Raw genomic sequence first — 24,259 nt, forward strand, 5'->3', positions numbered from 1 at the left:
GTGCCGTCCGCGGCGGGGCGACTCGCGTCCCTCCGGCCGGCGCGGAGCAAGGTCCGGGCGGCTGCCGGGGGCTCGCCGGCGCCGGGGGGGCAGGGAGCGCTGCCCCTAGGAGTCGCCGGGCCCCGCGGTAGGTTCCTTGCCCGGTCCACGGGCGGCGGCGCCCACCCCCTCGTGCAGGATGAGGTCGGGTGACTCGGAGCGCGGCGTCTCCAGGTTGCTGGCGTCTGTGTCGCTGTCGCTGCCCTTTTTGCCCCCGCCGCCCCCGTTGTGCGTTTTGATATGTTTGCTCAGGTGGTCGCTGCGCATGAAGCGCTTGTTGCAGACGGGGCAGGCGAAGCGCTTCTCGCCCGTGTGAGTCCGCAGGTGCCGCTGCAGCTCGTCGGAGCGGGTGAAGCGCTTGCCACAGAACAGCCAGTTGCAGACGAAGGGCCGCTCGCCCGTGTGCCAGCGCAGGTGCGCCTTCAGGTGCGAGGTCTTGCCGTACACCTTGCCGCAGCCGGGGATGTGGCAGCTGTGCAGACCCTTGCGCCGCAGGCTGGCCCCTGCCGGCCCCAGCCGCTCGGCCTCCTGGCAGTTGGGGCAGTCGCAGGTGGCGCGGCCCGAGTAGCGGCGGGCGGAGCGGGCAGAGCCGCTCCCGGCGGCGGCGGCAGCGGCGCCCGAGATCATGGCGCTGGCCGCCGCCACCGCTGCGCTGGAGTCCGTGTAGGAGGGCAGCACGGGCTTGAAGCCCTCCTGGGTGAGCAGGTGCTGGCTGGTGGAGAGCAGGTGCGAGGCGGCCGTGGAACCCAGGCCGGTGGAGCTGAAGGCGGAGTGGGTGAGGGAGCTGAAGTCGGGGTTGTAGGTGCCCAGCTGGGAGTGCAGCGAGGCCTGGGGGGCGCCCGAGTGCAGCGAGCTCTGCAGCCCCCCCGCCGGGTTCTGCACCTCCAGCCAGGAGCCTGGGTTGGTGTGCACGTCCCACCAGGAGGAGGCCGCCCCGTTAGCCACCTCGCCCGCCGACAGCGTGGAGTGGAAGCCCGACTTGTACCAGGACTCGTAGGGGTGCGCCATGCCCACCCGCGGGTAGAGGCTTTCGGCCGCTGAGGTGTGCACTTTGGAGATGAAGGCCGACTGCCCGCCGGGCTCCTGCGGGGACACGCCCGCCGCCGCCGCTGAGTTGGAGAAGAGGCCGCCGTAGTCGCTACTGAAGGCCGACGAGGTGGGCGAGGTGGAGGCCAGGCAGAAGGCGCTGTTGGCGGTGCCCGTGCCGCTGGCCAGTCCGCTGGAGCCCCTGCTCGTGGCCACCGTGAAGCCCGAGAGGCTGGAGCCCAGGTTGCAGCTGGAGGTGGAGCGTTTCCAGGGGTGGAAGCCCCCTTTGGCGAAGGCGCTGGACTCGGGCAGGGTGGTCAGGGGGCTGGTGTTGCCGATCTTGTTGCAGGTGGCGGCCAGCATGGCCAGGGGAGTCGTTCCAAATCTCGGTTCTTCCTGCGGGAGAGACAAAGCCGGCCCGTCAGCCTCACCCAGACGCCTCGACAGGCTACCGCGGGGACGCAGCGGCGCGGGTGGAACCGCGGCGCGACGAGCGGCACTGCGGAAAAGTTTTCTCTTATTTTGGAGGAAGTCTCCAGCCCTGCCCCGCTCGGCACAACTCGTTTGCCACCAGGAACCCGTCTCGGCGCCCGACGGATTTACATCGGAAGCAGATCCCGGCGGGGACGAACGACACGCGTGTTCCGAGAGAGTGGCTCGGGACGCCCCGCGCAGCGCCGGGCTGCTCCAGCCTCCCGCCGTTAAACCGAAAATCCCGTAGGAACGAAAAGCGGCGTCTCCTCGAACCACCGTACAGGAGCGGCGGAAAATCGAGATGGCAGAGGGGCAAAGGGGGCTGCGGAACCTTCCGACCGACGCCACTGGCAGAGCCGAGGGAGGCAAAAAAAAATTTGGAAATTTAGGCTAGCACTTCCAGTTAAAAAAAAAAAAAAGAGAGAGAGAGAGAAAACAAAACAAAGCACAAGCAGCCCGACTTCTGTGCGGCCAAGCGAGGTTTCAGACTAACGTCTCTGGAACGACCCGACGGGAAGCCCGCGGTGCAGCCTGCCGAGGCGGGTAGGGGTTATCTCTCGCCCGCGGGTCACCGCGGTTCGCACCAGGGCAGCCGCGACGAGGCGGCAGCAACAGTTTTCCCAGAGGGCAGCGAAGCCGCCGCGTTAAGCCACGAGGAAAAGCGCGGTGCCGACTTACCCCGAGGATAGACGTAGCCATAGCACGTCCCTGTGCTGGGCGGTGGGGCGGAGGGGGACGGCGCTCGGTGTGCGCCCCGCGCTGCCCGGCGGCACTAAGGACACTCCGGCTCGGCGGGGCTAAACTCTGCCTAAGTGCGAGCAGCGCCCGCTTTGAAGTACCGCTGGCGGCGGCGCTCGCCCAATGAGGGCGCGGGCGGAGCGGGCCGGAGCGGCCCGGCAGCCAATCAGGCTGCGCGGAGGTGCCGGCACCGGGGCTCGGGACGCGTGCCAGTCAGAGCGCGGGGAGAAAACTCCCCGCTCCGGACTGCGGCGATCGCGCTGCAATTAACCACAAACCCCGGCTGCCCGCCGGGTTGTGACTCCCGGTGGCCGCGGTGACACTGCCCCGGCACCGGCCGGCTGCGGGAGGAGGGAGCGGAGAGCCGCAGAGGGCAGGAGTCGGAAGCGGGGGTCAGCCTCGGCAGAGGGCTGGTGTCACACTTGCTGCCGCTCCGCCGCTGCCTGCGAACTGTGCAGGAGGTGTTTGATCCCTCGCTGCTTGTTCGGTCACCTGCGATCCTCGCGTCCAGTAAGCCATACCTGCATTGCTTTTATTCAACAGGCCCTTTGCTTCCTTTACAGGCCGCTGGGCAGCTGTCCCTGTTGGATACAAATAACCTAACAGCACCTAATGACATTTTATGAAAACACTTTGTCTTTTTGGTTTTGCTTTGCTAAATACTAGAGGTGGTTCCGGGCACAACGTATTTCTTACTTTCTTTGCAAAAGGAACTGTTATAGAAAACGCCAACATTTCCAAAGGCAGGGAACCGACAGGCATCCCTTTGCTCTCGTACCGCAGCGGGAGGGGAGACAAGGGGCATATGACATCCTGTCACTTAAGAGAGAGGATTTTATTTAACAGAGGAATCCCCGGCAAAATACTTTGAAAGTCAAATTCGCAGCCTGCGGCACGTTTTTCAAGCCTCATATCCCCCCGTGGAAATAGTGCTGCTAAATGGCAGAAGGCTTGCTCTCTCCTGGCAGTGCTAGGGAGCTGCTGGAATAAGCCTCCCCAGCACTTTCCTGTGGCCTCTGCACTGTGTGTACACTCCACACGCCCAGTGAGCGACAGAGACTTTACCTGCTCTCTGCATGTGCGAAATGTAAGTCCATACCTCGGCTCCTCAATGTCTTGCAAACTAGTCCCTTTGATTTGTAATTATTGGAGGTTTCTTAAGTAATTGGCTAGAACTTGCCCGCACTGTGTTCCCCGGAAGATCAATAGGTGTGCAACTTTGCATCGTTGCGATCACCTCTGTAAGGCGGGGAATAGCAGCTTTTCCCTCTGCTTCTGCCCTCCTCAGTGCAGCTGGGTACAGCTCTGAATCAGAAATACGAGTGCGTTCGAGCAATGCCTGGTGCTTGCTCTGCATTTGAGTCAGTATTTCCTTCTCCTCGGTGCCGCCTCAACCATCCAGTGTAAAACCTCCAAGCGGATGCAAAATAGGCATCGCTAAGGAGCAAGATGGAGAAGCTGCGAATTTCAGAGGAATTCGCTTTTCTTGTTTTCTTGTTTTTTCTGTTTGTTTGTTTTTCGTGCTTAAATAAGGCGGGCGTTGCGTTTTGTTATACAGTGCGTTATGCAATCTGCAGGGCGCCTGCCACACTAGGGAAGGATGTCCCCGGAGATTAGCTTTTATTTAAACGTCTAAGACTATTTTCAAAGGGCGCTCGCCTTTTTGTTGCCGTGTATTAAACAGAATCGGGGCAGTAGGAGGAAATACTCTTCTGCCCTTAATTCTTTCCACATTGCTTCGCAGCCAGCGCAGGGGTCCGGGGAGCTCATGGCAGAGCCTTTCCCGGGAAGCTCTGCCTGGAGCAGATCAGAAGCGGCGTCTTTACCCAGGGGGGCTGTAGCGCTCGACGGGTGGATGCGACTGAAAGGCGGTGGCGGGGGGAGCGACATAACCCCCGCGGGCCAGGTGAGGAGTCCGACAGGGGCACCCGGGAGCAACCGCCCAACAGGTGACTCCTTCCCTTCTTCATCCCCTCCTTCCTCTCCTCCTCCGGGGGGACCCGCTCCTTCCCAGGAGCCTGCCGAGGTGGCCGTCAAGTGGCAGCGAGTCGCTTCTGGCCAGCCCCGGGGCGGCGCGGGGAGAGGGTCTGTCTCCTTTCCTTGGGGAGAGTCATCGATAAAATCAGGCTGGAAGGCAGATCGAGAGCGTGACGTTTAAAATGTTGCCTCTGCTTCCGCGAGTGAAGGCATCCATCCATCCATCCATCCACTCATCCACCCACCCATCCACCGCCAGCTCCCGCAGCCCAGCCGGGCTGCCATGGCTTTGAGGCAGCCGGCCGGCTCTGTCCGCCTCGCAGCTGCCTCCTCGCCCCCTTTGTAAGCGGAAAAGTCACTAAAATCCGCAGGAACTAGGCAGCCGGTGGAAAGGCTAAGCGGATGGCGGCGGAAGGGGGAACGCTGCTCAAATCTTTAGGGGGTCAAGTATTTTCTGGCAGATTTTTTCATACTCCAAAAAAATCGAGTTTTTAAACAAAGATCAATGTGTTATGCTAAAGTGTTGAGCTGACTGTTAAAACATTTGGGGGGATAATGACAATGTAACAAAGGCCTGGTTTGGAGTGAATCATCACCCTTTTAAAAGTTAAAGCAATTTTCAGGAGAATAGCTTTCAGCAAATGCTTTACATTATTCAAAACGGCCAAATAATGCTCTATTATAGCGCCTGAATGCTGCCAGTCAGCCCATAAGTGCAATTTGTGCAAAGGCTCGGTGCCTTATCTCCACTTCTTTATAAAGAGGTGAATATAAAACAATTTCTTCCAAACCCAGACAGAGAGCACGAAAATTGCTTCCCTTTCTGCAATCAGGGCAATTTAACTGGAGTGCAATTAGCACTATTAAATGTCGATTCTGCATAAACAAATCTGACTAAGAAGCGAAAGTGGGGTGAGAACCTCATATAAACTGAAACTGATTTTTTAAAATTATGTATCCGGGTCCTTTACAATTGATCCGTGACGTTTTCATCTTGGAATATATTTACATCATAAATACATTACGGTTAAATCAACATAAATCTTTTTAAAAAAATCTCAATATGAATACTAATAAAGAAGAATAGCCTAATTAAATGCAACAGTTCAGTTCCTTTGAACAATATTTTTTTCCCATCTTCCCTTTACGCGTGTCTTTTGATCTGTGCAACTACTAAAGTTGCTGTCTTTAGGAGGTAAAGCTGGGAAACAATTCGTTCATTACAGCTGATTGGGAGGCTCCTGGGTTCATATTCAAGAGCGTCAGATGAAATGGCTCTTCTGTTCAAACAGAGCTCTGGGAAAGAGCTGCCAAATATTTTCCAAATAAATCGATATAAGAGCAGTTAAATGTAAGGTGGCTGTACAGTTTCCCCCGAATCCTAGGAGGGGCACAGAGTTTTACAGATGGACGTTATGGGTGGGAAAGGGGCAAAGCCATCCAAGTTCAAGAGAAGCAGGCTTATTTTCTGCCAAACAGAGAGGACGTGGGCAGGGAACAGGCAAACTGCTCATCGTCGAGACAAATAATTGCGTCTTGCCAGATTTTTTTTTTTTTCTTTAGCAACTGGACTCCCATGCGAATCCCGCTCCCTCTCTCAATTACACTTTTCATTTACGTGATTTAGAAACTACCATTGACTATCAGAGCAACGCAGAGGGGGACCTGGTGATAAATTAATAACTTCAGTTAAGAGAAGGCTTCCCCACTATTCTACCCAAGAGTAGATATTAAAGGGGGAAAGGATATATAAAGATGGTGTTAAAATACAGACCTTGGTGCCTGTTGAGTCCACTGAATTATTTCTGCTGTAGACTTTTTCATTTGTGGGCAAAGATGAAGTGCAGCTTTTGATTAGAAGGAAACTTTCACAGTTAATAAAAAGGGAATGAGCACTGGGATCGAACAGATCATGGATATTAAATTAAAATTATGGCACTCTCCAACAATTTCTGCTTGAGCTTTCGTATGTTATTTGTTCCATTATGCGCGCCCCCCGCCCCTCCCTCTGCCCCTCACCCCCTGCACACAGAGCCCCGAGGAGGAGCATCAGGCTGGACTTTCATCTTCTCCTCGGTCTTCAAGGTGACACTATTTAGGAGTAACAGGGCGACCCATATTACCCTACCTTTAAAAAATCTGCACGATAGTTTTAGAAATGCTCTCGTCTACTGAGCACAGTCAAAAACGTGTCGGTGGAACTAATTCTCTTCCGCTAAATTTATTTGTAGCGTGTGTTTTAAACATCTCTTGTTCTGTTTATCTCAGCCGAAGACACGTTAACAATTCAAGGGAAGACTAGTGTCAAAGGAAGGAAGGCGATTGTAGACTGTATGATGATTTTAATTACTACAATTATTGGAAGATTATTCAACAGCATCATAGATTTGTTTTCTGCCTTGGTAGGAAAGTCTGAGGAACACTGTGCGAGGATTTTCTCTCTTGGTTCACATGCGTTACGGTGCTCTTACGATGTATAGGTTAGACCTGACGAGCTCAGACGGCAGCCGGTTTGAATTTCAGCCAGTGCTAGCGTTCATAAAGCTTTCTTAAAATGAAGGTGTTTCTAAATAGAATGAGTTTAATTAGTAAACGGAAGGACCCGCGTTTATGGAGCGTAAAACCACCTTTTCACACAAGCCCATTACAGAAGCTCCGATGACTCGGTAACGAGGTCTGTCTTTAAGCGGAGGAGCAGTGGCCTCAGCGCCCAGCCGGGCAGCTCCCGCAGCAGCCGCCGGCCGGGGGTGTCCCGTGTCCCCCCGCCCGGGGGTGTCTCCTGTCCCTCCGCCAGCCCCGGCGGGACGGGCCGGGGCCAGAGGAGCGGCGGCGGGGGGGCGGGTGCTTCGCCAGAGCATTCTCACAGCATTAGAGTCCTGTCCCCACATTCCTCCCACTATCCCGCTTCTGATACCATCCTGGCTTTTTATATCGCATTTTTAGCCAGGCATGACTCAGAATGTTGGTTGTGATTAAGCAGGCTGTCTATCTGCAGATAGAGATATGTGGGAGCGTAATAGGCAGGATGATTGACATTACGAAGTTCTCTTCGGTCCACAATGACCAATAAATCTCCTGCAGCTTTCGCCCGTTAATGAATTGCTGGTTTGGAAGAGGAAAATACGCTGGACCCCCCCAGTCGTCTGTTCCTCTCTCCCCTCCCCCTGTCCTGGGATTAGGGTGAGGAAAGATGGGGAACCGCTCATTGTGCTCCTTCTGTGTTCTGTAATTACTGGAGCTCAGGCTTAAGGTGAATTTCAGCTCAGATCATGAACCATTTCACGTTCAAATGCAAGCTTGCAGTACTTTCCTAGTGGCAATTAGGAGCCTATTACAAGCCATTAGATTGATCAATGTACCTTAAACAATGTGAATGATTTATATGGCAAAGAAAAAAAACCTTCTTACATCTATTGTACTGTTCCAGCCACCAACCTGGCCCCGTGTCTCCATTCATCACGGCTTTAAACAACGAAAGCGATTTATTTAGAAAACTTACATGCAAAGAAACAGCCTCAATTCCTTCGTCTATAAGGCTATCCGAGCTTTATCTGTCTTTATTGTCAAGAAATGTAGGCTGGAAGAATTCAGGCATATGGAGGGAGGAGGGGAGAGGTGGATTTGCTGGTTTCCAAACGAATTAATTCACCTTGTACCTGAAAGAAGGAAACAAAGAGATTCCTGACTGCTTCCTAAACAAGCCCCTAATCTGCTGTGCATATGCAAGCACGGAGGAAAGAGGTGGATTAGCCATGTGTTTAACAGAGTGTTTGGGTAGCTTTTTGTAGCCTTTTAATGACATCAGGAGCACCGAACCACAAGCCCTCTAAGTTCCAGCTCAGCTACTGAGTGAAGAGCGGGCTGGGATGTGCCAGGTGATGGAGGAAAGGGGTATGGACAGCCTTCTTCACCATGGATAATTATTCTAACTGTTCTGTGACAAAGGAATCACAAAATATCAGCTGCTATAAACGCCCAAGCAGCTGCCCTGTAGGCCTTGGGTCTGTTTGTATTTGTCTCCTTTCAGAAGACCCAGGGAACTTCTCGCGCCTGGAAAATTCCTCCCAGCTCCTGGCAGCCCCAGAGCGATGGGCTGGGAGAGGCTGGTGGCTTTGCGCTTGCCAATGGTTTGTTAGGGGTGCAGAGACGCAGGTCAGAAGGAATAGGGCCATGCTTTGCCATTCGTTCAATGGGATGCTCTCTGTTTCTCACTTTTTCCTTACCTTTTTGTTAACCTTATTCACCTTGCTACTCAACACTGCAGAATTGCTGTCTTCTCTATAGCTACAAAGTGACTGAATGAATCTTTGGCTTGGTGTTAAACAGTTCTGACATGTTTCGAATTAGAACTACTGAGAAAAAAACCCCACATGTGAACTAACTAAGCCATTCTTTAAAATGGGAATCGGACTGGACCAGTGTAACTGGTGACAGTGTTTGTTAGAAAACCCCCCCAAACATTTGTAGGTCTTAGTTAGCTGGAAATCTGTTTTGAGATGTCACACGAGGGAGAATGTTATTAATCTAAAATCGCAGTTACCGTTTGTGTTTCAGTAACAATCTGGTCTACTGTTTTCCACATTCTGGTCTCTGAAAATCAGTGCGTTGCTTGTCAAAAGTCACAATTTTATCACGTAATTTTCTGCAAGGAGGTAAGCACGCAGTGCATCAATACTGGTACAAAGAAAAGAAACAAGGGATAGGTGCCAAGTCCTATCAAAAGATACAACACTTTTGTTACAAAGCACAGATAATGCCACTTCAGAATCTGATTTTCCAAGTTGTCTGTATGGAATTGAGACTATTCACTTCTCTAGTTACCAGCTGCTTGTTTTCTTAATAAAAAGGGATTAGTAAAATACAATTGTAAACTCAACGATAGATGCAATAGGAGTAAGAGCTGTCCTCCCCCTTCCCTATAGGAGATCCCATAATGAGAGATGGAGTGTTTCTATTGAGTCTGTCACATACTAAATCCAGTTCTTCCCTTTCTTATAGAGCCTACACCATCAAGAGCTTAACCCATAGAATCAGCAGTGTGTCCTGCTTACCTTAAACTTGTTCTTTCTCATAGAGGAGATGTGAAAGAAGAATAAAACACGTGGACGCCTCTTGCAAAGGTTTTGTAGAGATTGTCCATTTAGTCATATTGTGCTTTAAAGTCTTTTTCCTTTTCCAAAGCTTTGTATTTGTCACTTTGCCCAGGAGAATTGCTGGGCAAGCCTTCTCAGGACAGGTTCTGCCCTTCCTCTACTTTAAGTATCTCTACAAAAACCGTCCACTTGAAGGGCTTTCTGCAAGCCTTAGCCTACACACGTATACTCTCTTGTACAAAAGCAGCCTGTGCTTCCTAACACGCTGCTTCAAGCACTTATATTCCATCTGGGTTGCATTGCCCTTTAATTATGAGTCTTCTTATTGTGATCAAGTGAACTTTTACTAATCTCTACATTTATTGTTAAGGTAAATAGACGCTGCTTTTAATCAATATGGAGGGCCACACCAATGCAGTTTGAAGTAACTTAAGTCAACTGTAAGGAGTTCAGCATGTGTATAATTACAGAGGATGCTGACTATTCACTCCACTCTAATTCAGTGTCTCTTTAGAGACAGACCCCGTCCTTTTCCCCGGTCCCCCTCTCACCTCTTTGTGCCCTGCACCCTGCCAAGCAGGCAGTGGCAAACAGCAGAGGCCAAGCAAGCAGCAGCCCTGCTGAACCTCAGGCTGCTCAGCGGATTGAAACTGCCAGGTGAATATAAGCATACGGGTACAATATAACACCTTCTTCCAACAAAGAAGATTGATTGCATCTTGGCCTTGGTATTAAATGTGCCATTATCAGAAGAAGTTGAAATAATGCATACAGTCACTTTAAAAGAAAGCAGGTTCCCTTTGCGAACCTACCTATTATTTCGATAGTACTTGAGAACTATTTCAATAGTGGCCAGGTTGTTGCTTACTAAAATACATTGGAATTGAATACGTATATATCAAGGTTTTGTGTTAATTTTAGTTTGAATTATTCCTGAAGTTCTCATTAAATTTACCATTTGTAAAGGACAGATTAAATGAAAATGGCTTTTAGAAAAATAGAGCTGGAAATTATTTTGGCCTTTCTGACCTGGAAGAGGTGATAATTTGCAGCAACACTAGATACTGGACACGTCTGACATTTTAGGTATTCCCTCACAGTTTCAGACCTTTGTACAGATGAACTCTGTCTGGGACAACCCAGCAGTCAACTTTTTGTTACCTTAATGTAAATGAGAAGACTACAGCTGTCTTAAGCAATCTAGGCGGACAACACCAAAGGAAAATGAAACTCAGGCAAGGGCAATGCTAAGAAAAGAATGTCTATTATCCACAATAATGCTCCTAACATTTTCTAAACAGCTATTACCTGTGTCTGTCCATAATTGTCCTTGTTACAGTAACAGTGCAATCTTTCTTTCAGAACACTTACAGAAATCTCTCTCCACTGCCTTTTCCAAATGTAAACAACCTATATAGCATTTTCTAATGTAAAACAAATGTGGTAAGTAGGTCCCACATTAAAGAATCCCTTTGACGGGAATGTCTGAAATGCTCAAGGGATTTTTGGGTGGGTTAGAAAATACCGCCATTTGTATTCAGTTTCCAAACACAGTCTCATATACATCCATACGAATGTCAGTAGGACCTATATAGCGCATTGTTGCTGAATGTGGACAGTTGCAGAGAGCAGATAGCTCACTTTCTCTTTGGCAAAGTGATGCAAAATAAGCCATTGTGGATTTTTTCTGTCTAATATTTCTCATGACTTTTGTTGCAAAAGAAAATGACTAATTTTCAGTGTTGACAGTAACAAACAGTTGTCTATTTAGAAAAGAACATGACTACAAAGTTCTCAGTTATATTATAGCAAAACAACTAGAAGCCAACATCTGTATTGCCCTGCCACTCTGTTTGTAATCCTGTTAGATAAACCATCTCAGTTAGTCTTGTTAAAATGGGACTGTCTGTAAATGCAGACCTTTAAACACTTTAGAGCAGGGGTGTTAAACTCATTTTCATTGGGGGCCACATCAGCCTGGTGGTTGCCTTCAAAGGGCCAAATGTAATTTTAGGACTGTGTAGATGTAAGAGTAGTTACATTTATACAGTTCTAAGATTACATTTGGCCCTTTGAAGGTGACCACCAGGCTGATGTGGCCCCCAATGAAAATTAGTTTGACATCCCTGCTTTAGAGGGATTGAAAGCAGTGAAACAAAATGCAGGTTTCATATTTCTAAAATCTCATCTCTCTGTTATGGAAGATGATGTTCACAGTTCCTGTGTGATACCTATACAGTGTAACTTCAGCCTCCGTTAGGTAGTTTGGAGGAAATTTAGCAAAGCTCCAGGTTTGTTCAGCCTGAGACAAGTACCACAAAAATATGTGCTGTTTGTCTGCTTTTCTATAAGGATGATGGCTGAAAACACGGGTCTAAGAGGACGAAGTGGCGGTGTCCTCCACCTCTTTCACATTATCACTGTACGTACAGCAGTATGTAAAATCAAGTAGCCAGACCTTTCAGTCATTACCCAAGTTGTTAGCATTAACTACAACAGAAGCTTTGCCTGAGTGAGGACGATATGCTCCTACTCAAAGCAAGATGTTGAAGTTAGTGCATGTAGAATCTCGTGGTCGCTCAGAGAAAATTTTCTCTAAAATTGTAACGTGCAAAATACAATTGCAGGCTTCGGAAAGGCATGTTGCTGTATCCTGCTTTAACTGCTGAGGCTGTTCTTGAGCCCTGTTTTTCCAGCAGCTGGGAAGATGCTGGTTCCCAGACCGCAGAGAAGCAATACTGCACTTTCCCAGGGGGTAAATGTGGTACCATGGAGAGACTGGCCAAGTCCTGTGAAGCAAGAGGAGTGCAGGAACACCTCTTTGTGCAGATGGGAAATGCTAGAAAATGTGGGTTTATTGCCATGGGGAGGGACTCAGCCCATATAACTCTGGGTGTTCTAGTGATGTGTAAAAATCTGCGGTATCTGGAGTTTTGCAGCTCCAAGACTGAAATTCTAGAAACACAAACTATTTGCAGATGGTGTCTTACCTGAGCATGCACACTCACATTTGTGGCTGCATAAGGAAGAGGGAGGGGATCTCCATAAATAAACTGCTTAAAAAGAAAACCAAATAGTCAAACTAGCAGCTTGGTAGTTTGATATTCGATTGCCTTTTGTTACAGTATTTTTCAAATAGCTGTTACCATAACAACATATTTTTCTTTTAATTTTTTTAACTGTTTGGAAAAAAAATATTCTTGCCAGAATTCTTCCATAATAGCTTCCATTAACTGCGGTGACTTCTATTGGGCAGGCCAGTGCTTATGTCTCCTGCTGTCACAAGTCATTCACAAATCTAGCAGATGTTTTGTTTGATAAGGCAAATTTGAGCTTTATAAAACATGTTGTGTTTTTTTTTTTCCATCCCCAAAGAGCAAATATCAGTGAAGATGGGATTCAGAACTGATCATTTGCCAGGAGACAAGGTGCTTGTTACCTGTCAGCAGAATCTGTCCCACACCTGAAAAACTAGATCAGACCAAAATATAAAGATTCTCCTTTAACATAGCAAAAGTGTACCAAATGCCAAGAGATATACATATAAAAACAACAACAACAACAACAAAGAAGGAGGAAGAAAGGAGGTTCAAATTGTTAAATCCTTTAGGAGGCCAGTATTTTTATTTCCCTAGTCCATAGTACATATTTTGCTAAACTTTTAAGGTAAACGCTACAGATAGATTAAAGTGGTTTATCACAATCAACAAACGTTACTATAAAAACTAATGGAAAAAGCAAAAGAAGAGGAACCCCTTTTACACATTGATGCTGCCCCAGAAACACTGGCAATTTTATTTTGGATTCCAATAATTTACGTGACTAAGAAACAATCACTTTTCCAGGCCCTCCACACACTTGACAGTGGCAAACATGTCCAGATTATTGTATTTAATAATATGTCTGCTAAAACCATCTTGTTTCTGGAAACAGGAACAAAACTGTTTTGGTTTTTTTTTGGCAAGGCTTATTTGATGTTCAGCTTTCTATAATTTTATAATCAGCTAGAACCATGTTTTAGTGTAAGTTTTTTGATTTTTTTTTTTTAAAGCAGTAAATACAGAATAAGAAAAGGATCCATGTTGTTATCTAAAATTTCTCAGAGGAGAAGAAAATGTAACTATATGTTATTTCTATGTTGATTACTTGGACTTAAATGACTAGCAGCTAGCCAGCCAATACTGGCATGCTTCTTGTCTAGGGGAGGTGTGCCCATGTGTACATCCATATGTATGCATATGTGCCCATGTTTTCTTTGTACTATCTTAAAAGAATATTTTTAAATATTTAAAAGTAAACAATGCACTTTAATTTCCATACTCTTTCTGTAAATCTGCATTCACAAGAGTACTTTAAATTAATTCCAGAGAGGATATTTGAGATTTGCACAAGTGTAAACAACATTGGTACATGGTTATCTGGTCATAAGGCTTCAGTGAGACTCCTGCCGTAAGATTGAATCTTCTGTTTAGTTTGTGAAGGTATCAAACATTTCAGTGACCCTGAAAACAGCAGTGTTGAAAACAGCATCACAAATCCTGTAGCTCTTTTTAAAATTCAGGATAGCAATTTTTTCCTGTCTAGTTCAGACCTTTTTTCTAATGTGCAGCTGAAAATATTTTTGTAAGTAAATTAATTTCCCCCGACTCTTCAGAGTATTTAAAAGCATACACATAGTGATGTATTTCTACTTCTAAGAATGCTAATTCCACTTTTAAGAATGCCGATTCCACATTTAAGAATGCAGCAGGACCAGCATTAGGCTGGCTGCTGGGTATCTCTTTCTGGTTTAGCAGCAGCCACATCGGTGTTGATCTGACACTCCTTGATCACACATCACTTGATATAAAAAGGTGAAAATAGTACTACAGACGCCTGCAATTTGACTGATAATGTTAAGAATGTTCATCCACATGACTGTCCACTAGATTGTCTTTGCTGCAGTGAGGTTACTCAATCTGAGATCATTTCATACATGCAACAAATCCGTGGTTTTGAAATCAAGTGACGAGACTACATTCTCCTATTTTATGCCCCATATTGGTTATGCGTGTGTGTGAAAAATGTTAATGAGATGTATGTAATTTATTAACAACTAAAATCTCTTGCATTCACCCCACTCTGCTGTAGCTAGGATTGAGCAGACAAGCTTTAAACAAAAAGAGCTTTCATGCCCTGCTCCGGTGTGACCAGTCATTATGGGTTGCTCTAGGACTCATAACTACGTAGGGGACTTTTGAAATGGGCACTATTTGAACTTCCGAGCATGGTCTATAATCTTGCTTAATAATTACATCAACTGGGACAGTTTAATTCAGTGTAGGTATTCAAAACTATTTCTGAAATCAATAATAGGCACGTTTTATAGCTTATGCATGTCAAAAGTTATAAGAAAAGTCTCGCTATAGAACTTAACTATTTTAACATGACTTTTTAAATAGTGCAACAATTTAAAACAATTACATAACATTTTTTCTTGATAACTTTTAAAACAAAAAAAAGTTTAATTGCATTTATGGGGTTGGATATAAGAAAGGATCTCTACAAAAGGCTTCCTCTTTGAAGTGTTCTCTGAAGAGAGCTTCAAGGCAACTGAGTGTCTCAGACTGTGATTTTGTAAGGTTTTGATGCTGGAAAATTGTTTAACAAACAGCTCCAAAATATTTATATTTTGATTAATAACACACAGTGCCATGGTATTTAAATAATATAAAGTATGAAATCTAACATGTGGCAGAAGAGTATGTGTTCCACATGGTTAGGAGAAGTGGAATGAGGGCGTACCAATATCTGAGCAGGAGGGAAACAGTTATACAAAGCAAATTCAACTCTTTTTGGAGAATATATTAAACTGTTGTCTCTACTGGTGCCAAAACTTTTCCTCTGACTTTGTGGCTGGAAAGGATGCTCCTTCAGCAGTGTGAGGAGTTCTGATTACCGTTGCTTTGTTCTTCCAGTGTCCTCTTTATGTATGAGTCTGGATTTGGGTAACATTGACTTCCCAGCAGAGAAGAGCTTGGGGCTATTAGCCAAATTTCTTAATACAGTAGTATATAAAAAGTATTGAGTAGCTCAGGGAACCTAGCTGTGCACAACTGTCTTGAAGAGCAACGCTCACACTGAAATCAGTCACAGGGCCTCAGAACCTTTGAATGTAGTTAAATTCCTATATAGTTTCACAATCTTCTCAGATGTTGAACCCTTACTGATGAAAGAAGCTTTACTCTGCCAAAAGAAGTTTTACTCTATCTAAGGTAGTAAAATACTGCTGTATTTAGCGTCTTTCCAATGAAAGAACTTGAACTGGTATTAGGAGACACAAAACTGGTCTACACTGAAGGGTTAATTTAAAAAAAAACCTACCTCATTTATACCCTAATTACTTCTAGATTAGGATCACATCTAATCTCATAGTAATTATATATTAGCTGTATATTAGCTCTAGTATGAGATCTGATGTTTGCATACAAGTATTTATTTTATTGAATGAAAAGGAGAAAACACCTACCCAATTCTGGCATTGTATGCCTATACCTCATTTGTATACATAACTTTTAAATTGCAAAACAGAAAAAACTTTTAATTCCTATTTTTTTTGACAAGCCAAAGGGAAAAAAAAAAGCTAAAAGATTTTTTAAAATATATTTTTTCTGTAATAGAAGCAAAATACAAACTAATTAGCTATTTGCTGTGAATATATTAATATTGTGAATATGCAAGTTGCCATTTAACATGCCAATGCAATGCTGCAACCATCCAGACATAACCCTGTCAGAATATGAGGTGTACGTGTAATTCTTACTGATCTCAACATTTCTTTTTCCATTTATAATGGCTGGAAGTAATCTGTAGCCATCAAATATGCACAACGGCAAGTAGTGATAACCTGCATTTGTGAGCAGTTTCACGTTTGATCTATCAGTTTGAAGAAAATCCTTCCAAACGCAGTTCTCTATCAGTGACGGGAGATCTAAGAAAATGGGTAGTGGTTACAATATGAATATGCTTTCAGCAGTGCACTACTGTCTAAAATGGACATTGACGCTAAAGTGATTCTGTCTTCAGATCAACATAGACTCAACTGTTAAAAATGCAAAGGGAAGGGCTCATTCAGCAAGCCATACTCATTATATATAACCCACATCTGCAAATTGTTTAATTGTAAGCATTCCTGGGCTGGTATTACTAAATCGCAAAGATTATTTTGCAGTTGTTGGTATCAAAATTATAAATAGTTTCCATTTAATCTCTTTCAGAAGAGTTGAGGCTACATGTTGTGAAAACAAAATGTAAATAATAAATAAAAGCCTTATAATCAAATGTCTTGATATCCATCCAAATTATTTTGTAATGACTGGAATCTAACTTCAGGATCAATTTCAGAACTGCTTTTTTAGCATTCATGCACCCCATTACAGACATAACATGATAAAGATTTTATTAAAACATGTTTATAAGCAGGAATGTGACAATTTTTTTTGTGATTCAGGGTTTTGATACTTTAGATTACCATCTTTAATCTCAGCTAAACAAAAGAGAGTCTCTCAGGCTTCTTAATCACAAACTTATTTTAGTGAGTGTCCCCAAGAAGCAGTATTTAGGGCTTTTTAAATCATGAGGTTTTTTTAGGTGCTTCCCGTGGGTGGATTCCCAGTCTGTAGATCCACATACCTACTGCAGTTCACAATCTATTGCAATTTCACATTTCAAAACTACGTAGGCTGGTATTTCTCCAGTCAATAATGCTGAAAGGTACATACTGAAAAAGAGAAAAAGACCTTAGAGCCTTAAGATATCAAGTATTTTGAAAATGCTTAAGTCTTGCAGTCTCCACGAGTTACAGGAATATAAAACTGCAGTACTGAAGTTGCTGACAAAATGCTTTTTACTAGTGGCTCTTTGTCAGGTACAGGAAGACTAATCAAAGCCTGAGGCAGCCTCGTTGTTGTTATAATTTCTTCTTTCCAAGAAGGCTGGTCTCTGAGATACTGGAGCATCAGTTTTTCACCTGATGGATTGTTGACTTAACTGACGAGGCTTCACAGCGCATCCTTCTTGCAGTGTGCGATTTACAGAGCTGGCTCTAGGCAAGTTCGAGCTGTTTGTATCCACGTCACTTTGGATGCATCTTGGTTTGCAAGCAATTAAAAAAAAAAATAGGTCATGTTTTGTACTCTGGAGATATTGCTGTTTGTGGTTCTCCCAAAATTTAAAGATTTTGCATGCATTGGACCACTTCAAGAAGCTTGCAGGGTAAATGGAATCCCATGCTGAGCAGCTAATAGGGGAACTCACACTTTCGGAAAAAGTGTGTCAAATAGCAGGGGATTACTATAAATGTCCTGGTTTGATGTACACACTCACTTAAATGTATGGGAGTGGCTTCAGTATCTTCCAGTTTCTGCATCTCACTTGTAGCTGCGGCCAGGCATATTTATAAATTTAATGAAGGCTGAAATTTTTAAAGAGAAGTTATGAGCTCTCCTTAGAGATGCAAAAAGAAATAAATAAGTCATTGGTTTACCTTCCTCCCCTTCTTCAAAATGCTACACATTCTTATTTTTGAGTCTAAGTCACAACTTTGGGGAATTATTGAGGTCTGTGATGGTTGAACATTGAGTACACAAATATTTATTCAACCTTAAGTAGAGAAACTAAAAGAAGTAAAGCAACTCTTCAAACTGTTTTACAAAAAAATCCCACTGCATAGCCTACAATACTGTGTTGTGTAGTAGATAATATTGATATGAAACTGACCTCTGAAGGAAAAACAAACAAACCAGACAATATTTACTTTGTAAATGTAATGATTATGTTTGTTCATGACCTACTCTTAAACATAGCATCTCCCAGACAGTGTTTGTGATTCACAGACTGCTGGGACCTTTGGATTATTTCTAAAGGAATGTGTGAAAGATGGATGGAAAACTAAGTTCATCTATACATCATCAAGAGTAACTGTGCAATTAATGGTTTTAACTCATCTTGCAGTTTTCTGAAACATTAGGGAAGCTTTCTAGATTTTATTTTCTAAGCCCTGAGGATGCCAAAGGATCCTTGGGCTTTGGCTGTTTCCCCAAAAGCCCTTGCTTGGGTGTTTCTAAAGCAGCTTGATGTTTCTCAGCTGGGCAGAAGGCATTCCAGCAAGTGATAAGGGTAACAAGGCTACTTAAGAGGCTGGTTCAGGTGTTTATTTCTCTTATTCCCTTCCTAGCATTGGGAGGTAGCTGCTGCATCATGACTGCTCTGCTGTTCGTACTTCCAGGTACAGACTGGGGAGGTGGCTGGAATTTGTATACGACTCATACAAATAGTGTGGGTTTTTTACCAAGTGCTTTATAAAATCTGGCTATTAAAGATATTCTTATGGCTAGCACAGCTGGTGATCTGGCAGCAGACGTAACTTCAGCGCTGCAGAGGTCATCTAGCTCCTCATGTTATCACAGCAGTGAGATGAATGCTGGCACTAGTGACCATCATCACTTTCCTGACTGAACGCTGTTCTTGGGCATTTTGTGCTTGATAGTACACCTCTCCAGAGAAGTGGGAGTATTAAGTTCAGAAGAATCCTGAGGCAAATGGCATTTCAGTCTCATTTAATTCCAGGATACACCAAGTGCTGAACAAGGAACCCCAGAAATAACAGGAGAAACTTGAGATCACCTTTGGCCTGAACCAAGAGTTCTTACTCTGCCTAGCAGATAGATGGGTTGCTGCTGCTTTTGCTAATTCCCTTGAATATATGGCCCATGAGATTGAAAGCGAGATGACAGGAGATCTCCTGTGTTGCCACATGCTCACAGCTCAAAAATATGCAGAGGATGTAGGCAGAATATAACAATCAGTTTCCTACAAGAAAATGTTGTGAGTTGATAAGTGCGTTGAGATTTATGTTGGGGTGGGCTTTCAGTGACTCAGAATCTTTCTTGATTGTTTAGTGCCTTTAAAAGTAGCCCGGGTTTCTGTTGGGATCATGCAGAAAATATTAGTCAACATGAAAAGTATAATGGATAATTGCTGTGAAAATGGTTAACTTTATCTCGGATCCACCTGTGACGCCATCCAGTGAAATAAGCAATGAACGTGTGAGCTCCTGTTTTTGTTCTGAAGTGTAGTGGCTATTGAGGCCACTATTCTTAAGAAGTTATTTTTCTTATTTTTTACTGCATTTTTTAAATACTGTGATTCTTTTTATTTTCTGTGTGTTTTAATTACTGTTCTGCTTTGAAAACAAAACATGGCTTTGCTTGGCTCTTTGCATAACAAAACCAAGACCTCCACTGTGAAGTTTCGTCCCTGAGTCTGCTGAGTTAGAGAAAACAACTTAGATACACTTGAAACCTTTTCATAACTTTCTGGCTGAAATACATATTGCAATTGATAGGGATAGTGGACAAATACTAGTTTTGCCAGTGCTTCTCTGAAACAAAGAATAATTAGGACTGCAACTTGCAAATTCAGACTGTGCAAGTAAGTTTCCAGTCTAAGGGTTAAGAAAAGAGGGGCAGTTGTGCAAATTATTCAATGATGGACTGAAACTTGCATTTGAGAAGCGACTTCATAACTTTCTCCGGTTAAAATGAAAAGAGAAATACCCTTACCTGGAAGACAAAAAATAGTAATATCGTTCTCAACCATCTACTTAGGAAAATTGGGTACAAATTGATATAAGTTGGTTATTGAAGCAGAGGTGCCGCTAAAACTGTGACTGATTCTATTAAGCCTTCTGCCACTTTATGCTGTAAAACAATCTCCATCTTCTTGTTAGAATGGTTGGACACAGCCCTGTAAGTGACTGTGTAGATTTATTTTCCAGAGGCTGTAAATGTTTCAGATGTGTCTGTCAGGCCATACACCAGTTACACTTCAGCATTAACCAAAAATAATGACATTTCATTTTTACTGAACTAACATAACACAGTTATTCCAGTTTGGCCACCTACTTATACATTCCAACCTACAAAACACTGTGAGGGAAGAAAATTGGAGTGGGATCCTCATTTGGCAGATATGTATAATAAATTAGTGATCTTCCCAAGGCTTTGTACTGGAGCAGCAGCAGCACAGCTACATAGCTGTCATTGAGGCACCAAGCTCACACTGTAAGGGAATGTAGTGAGAAGAAATCATTCACACAAACATCATTAAATAGTCATTGATTCTTTGGTAGATAAATTAGCTAGCATATATAAGTGTTCTCAGCTGTCTCAGGCTGTATCAAAGCACCCAGGTGAGCAGCACCAGTCGCTGGAAGCTGCTGGAATCAGGCCCTGAGCAATGCGCAAAGGCACCACGATCCCTGCCTGGTTGCTGGCACCTCTGCAGGGCTGTGGATGGGGCTGTGAGAGAAGGTCTCTCTGGGGGCTGCCTGTCTGTGCTGGAGAGCCATGTTCACACTCAGGTATGAGGCTGTAGATGTGCCTTCCCCAGATCTGTCACCTGCTGCCTGCCTTGACCACAGACCTGCTTTGTCACTTTGGGCTTTTCTGGCAGTTCCTGGACTTCTGGCTGATCCTGGTCACCGGTACCAAACCTGCTTTGCTTGTCTTGCTCTGGTGCTGTGGGGCTGCCGGTGGCACTGGCCTTGCTGCACGCTGAGCCTGGCACGGCTGGTGCGAAGTGACTGTGTCTCCAGCCCCTGGGTGTGAGCCAGAGCCACCAATGGGCATATTTCACTCCCTTGGAGAACTCCAAGGAATGTAGAGACTTGTAATTCAATTATGGAAGAGAACAGGGCAAATAGGTGCCACGTTTTCTCTAATTAAAACCAAAAGACTCATTTATTTTGGTAGGAAAGACTGTAGCCAATTGTAAATACCGTTACCAATGTTTTTTGAAACAATGGTTTACTTCTGAATGCGGCTCCAGAACCTTGAGACAGTCATTTGAGCTTTCCATCTGTCCTCAAAAATGAAACATTAATGGATATCATCTAACAGAGGATGAAAAAAAAAAAGCTAGTGCTAAATGCTAATGTCATTGACATACTTGGTTAGTGTTTTGTAATTAACTTTTTCCCCTCTTTGCAATCACTAAAGGACTTTGTGGACTAAGTTACTGTGTCACTACTATCAAATAAGGTATGAACTATTTTATAATCTTATTCCTATTTTTACCTCAATTTATATTGCACCATATTAAAGATTTCCATTGTTTAAATCAGTGAACTGACATTATTCATTGAGATTTTAACTCTAAATGTTTTCATACTTCTGGTTTCCATCACATATTTGATATAGCTCAAATGTAACCCATTAGTACTGAAGTACAGCTTTCCATTTATCACATTTTTGGCGGATTTTTAAAGCATTTATTCTGATTTCTTGTTTATTATGATACACTGCTTCAAATTAGAGCCTTGACTTATTTTAACAAGGATTCTGAAATCTATTAATACATCCTGCCTGTAAAAGGCCTAACAAATATCTTGTTATTTCCAAAACACGGTGCTATTGCTGTAAACATCACAAAGTGATTATGTTTTCACCATTTCCTTCAAAGATGCACAGTGCTAATACATATTCCTCAACTTCAATATCATTTTGGAACTGCTGTCCTGAGAAGTAGATAATATTAGAAAGAAGACAAATTATTAATGCAGAGTGGCATAGTCATCAATTGGCTACAAAATATACTTTTAAAATCACGCTTCTACAAACATGGCACAGACTCTGCTGTAGCACTGTATGCTCTAAAAGCTGCAGATATATTTTAGAAAACACTGATGAAGCCATTACTGCTCCATCCATTTGTTCATAGTATATATCATTATTCAAGAAATTTAAGAACTGTAATGATGGAAAATCACACAGGAAGAAAAGAAAAGGAACATGGACTTTGTCAGAAACAAGGGCTACATTTTTATTCAAGAGGTCCATAATGACGGAAAATCACAGTGAAAGGCAGAGACGAAACAGGGATCCCATAAAGGACTGACACACCACACTGGCACAAGTAGTAGAACAGTCATAGCAAGTGGGTAAAAATAAAGAAAACAAAATTAACTAGAGAAGAGCTGGACTCGGGAATGAAGCACAAACCAGAAACAAATCACAGCAAATGCTGAAGATTAATTTCGAAGAATCTGCTGAGAATGAGTGGAGAGACAAGTTGCATCAATATTAATGAACCTGAAATAGAACTCCAAATGACCATGAGTACAAAATGGCACACAAAGCATTTTCTTTTAAATAGGCTGGAGATAGGATCACGAGACCTTCACAAAAATGAACAGAATTCACAAGGGATGTTATTATGGGAAATGGGATAAACAATCACAACATAAATCTTAAAAAAAGAACTATAGAATTATTAATTGCCAGCACATACATTTATTTTAAATCAATGGTTTATAGATGAGATATGCAGGAAAGTAAGAGAAGAGTATTTTCTGCTCTCCAATGATCTATAAATGTCTTAAGGGGATCCTGTATATATTCAGGTACCAGTCTTAGCTTTTTTGCCTTTTTTTTTTTTTTTAAAGCAGTCTAAGAGAATTAGGCACCACAAATTCATAGTAATATATTCCACTTTAGGTTCTTATAATGTGCAAGAAAATATTATAGCCCGCCTTGAAATACAAAAAGAATAAACACACGTTACATACAGGTTGGCAGTCAGAGCTCTGTGCAGGCAGGAAATAAACCTTTCTTCCCAAAGTACTTAAGCTGCCCCCTCATATTAGATGGCTGTGACTGCAGGTTATGGAGCTTTCAGAGATTCCCGGATTCTTGACATTAAAAATTTCTGCCCCACCAGCTGACAACTGTATTCACTTCTCGTCAGATAGCCTATGGTTAGAAACAAGAGGTCACACTTTAAAAACCTGATTTCTAAAAAAGACTAACACAAATGTGTAATTTCTCAGATGATGTTGTCAGGAGTCCTGTAAATTGGCACTAGCGTGTCAAACATTGCAAGATCTCCCTTAGTGAAAAAGCAGAGTGAGTGAGTACCTTTCCCGATAAAGATCACTCTTCCCTATGAAAATTCCTTGTGACAGGCAAAATTTCAGTGTTGCAGAGATACAATCAATTAATCTGTTTTACTTATGTAACAAATTAAACTATTAAAGGTTTTGCATCAACAAGACACAAGACCAGCCGCATGTTTTTCCTTCCTCTCATCGCAGGTCCCTGGTGTTTTGTCAGTGCCTTCCCACAGCTTCTCAGCAGTGGTCTTCTCTTTTCCACCTCAAGGTTCTCATTGTGCTGGCTGTAAATGTGCTAACGTTTCTTTTACATTGTAGTAAAGATCTAAGTAAAGCTATTGAGAGGAATAGAAATATTGTGTAAGCCGAAGTTTTGGTTTAAAAATGGAGACTGGGACATAAAATATTGGCATAAATGTATACAAGGACGTAGATTACATTTGGCAGAAGAGTAGTTATTTGTGGGAGGCCACATTCTTGTGGTTCTTCAGGGGGCCAGGTATAATGTAGTGACAGCCTATTGTTAAACTGTGTCTGAAAATCCCTGTGCAGAATTCATTTGGGTTCTAAAATCCATATTAGCGAAATCTGTATCCAAGCACCCATGTTGTTAAGTCATACCTTAGTTATACCCACAAAAATATTAGGATTGTGAGAGAACAGGATTTTTGTGACCACATTTTGTCTTTTTAGCATGGTGACAGTAAGCCTTACCACCCGATAAATAACTTCTCAGTGTTTGGTAGCAGGATTTGGCTGTCTTTCCAGCGCTCCTCTGCAGAGGGATTCTCAGGCTGTTGGTAGGTCAGTGAGAATTTTGGATGCACCCCATTCTGTCCTGCTGTCTGCATCCTCCATCCCAGCAATGGGCAGGGCAGGACAGTGAGCCCTTCTTATTACTGATGTGAACGTAATTTTCATTTCGGGAAAACAGGACATGGGGATACCATGGGAAGGTGACTACTAAAGGTTGGTTTGTACT

General features: G+C 43.8%; 1 protein-coding gene across 1 annotated transcript; it reads right to left on the reverse strand.

The window, feature by feature from the left end:
• SP9 (Sp9 transcription factor) lies at positions 1 to 2,238 on the reverse strand (the record flags this gene model as incomplete). The annotated part of the gene is made up of 4 exons (XM_080346953.1): positions 1 to 1,461; positions 1,566 to 1,647; positions 1,698 to 1,886; positions 2,033 to 2,238. 4 exons carry the CDS (start codon positions 2,236 to 2,238, stop codon positions 106 to 108), a joined length of 1,833 nt encoding a protein of 610 aa, XP_080203079.1. The 3' UTR covers positions 1 to 105.
• Between the last annotated feature and the right edge of the window lie 22,021 nt (positions 2,239 to 24,259).

This window comes from Nesoenas mayeri (assembly GCF_963082525.1).
Source record: "Nesoenas mayeri genome assembly, chromosome: 6".
Classification (NCBI taxonomy): domain Eukaryota; kingdom Metazoa; phylum Chordata; class Aves; order Columbiformes; family Columbidae; genus Nesoenas; species Nesoenas mayeri.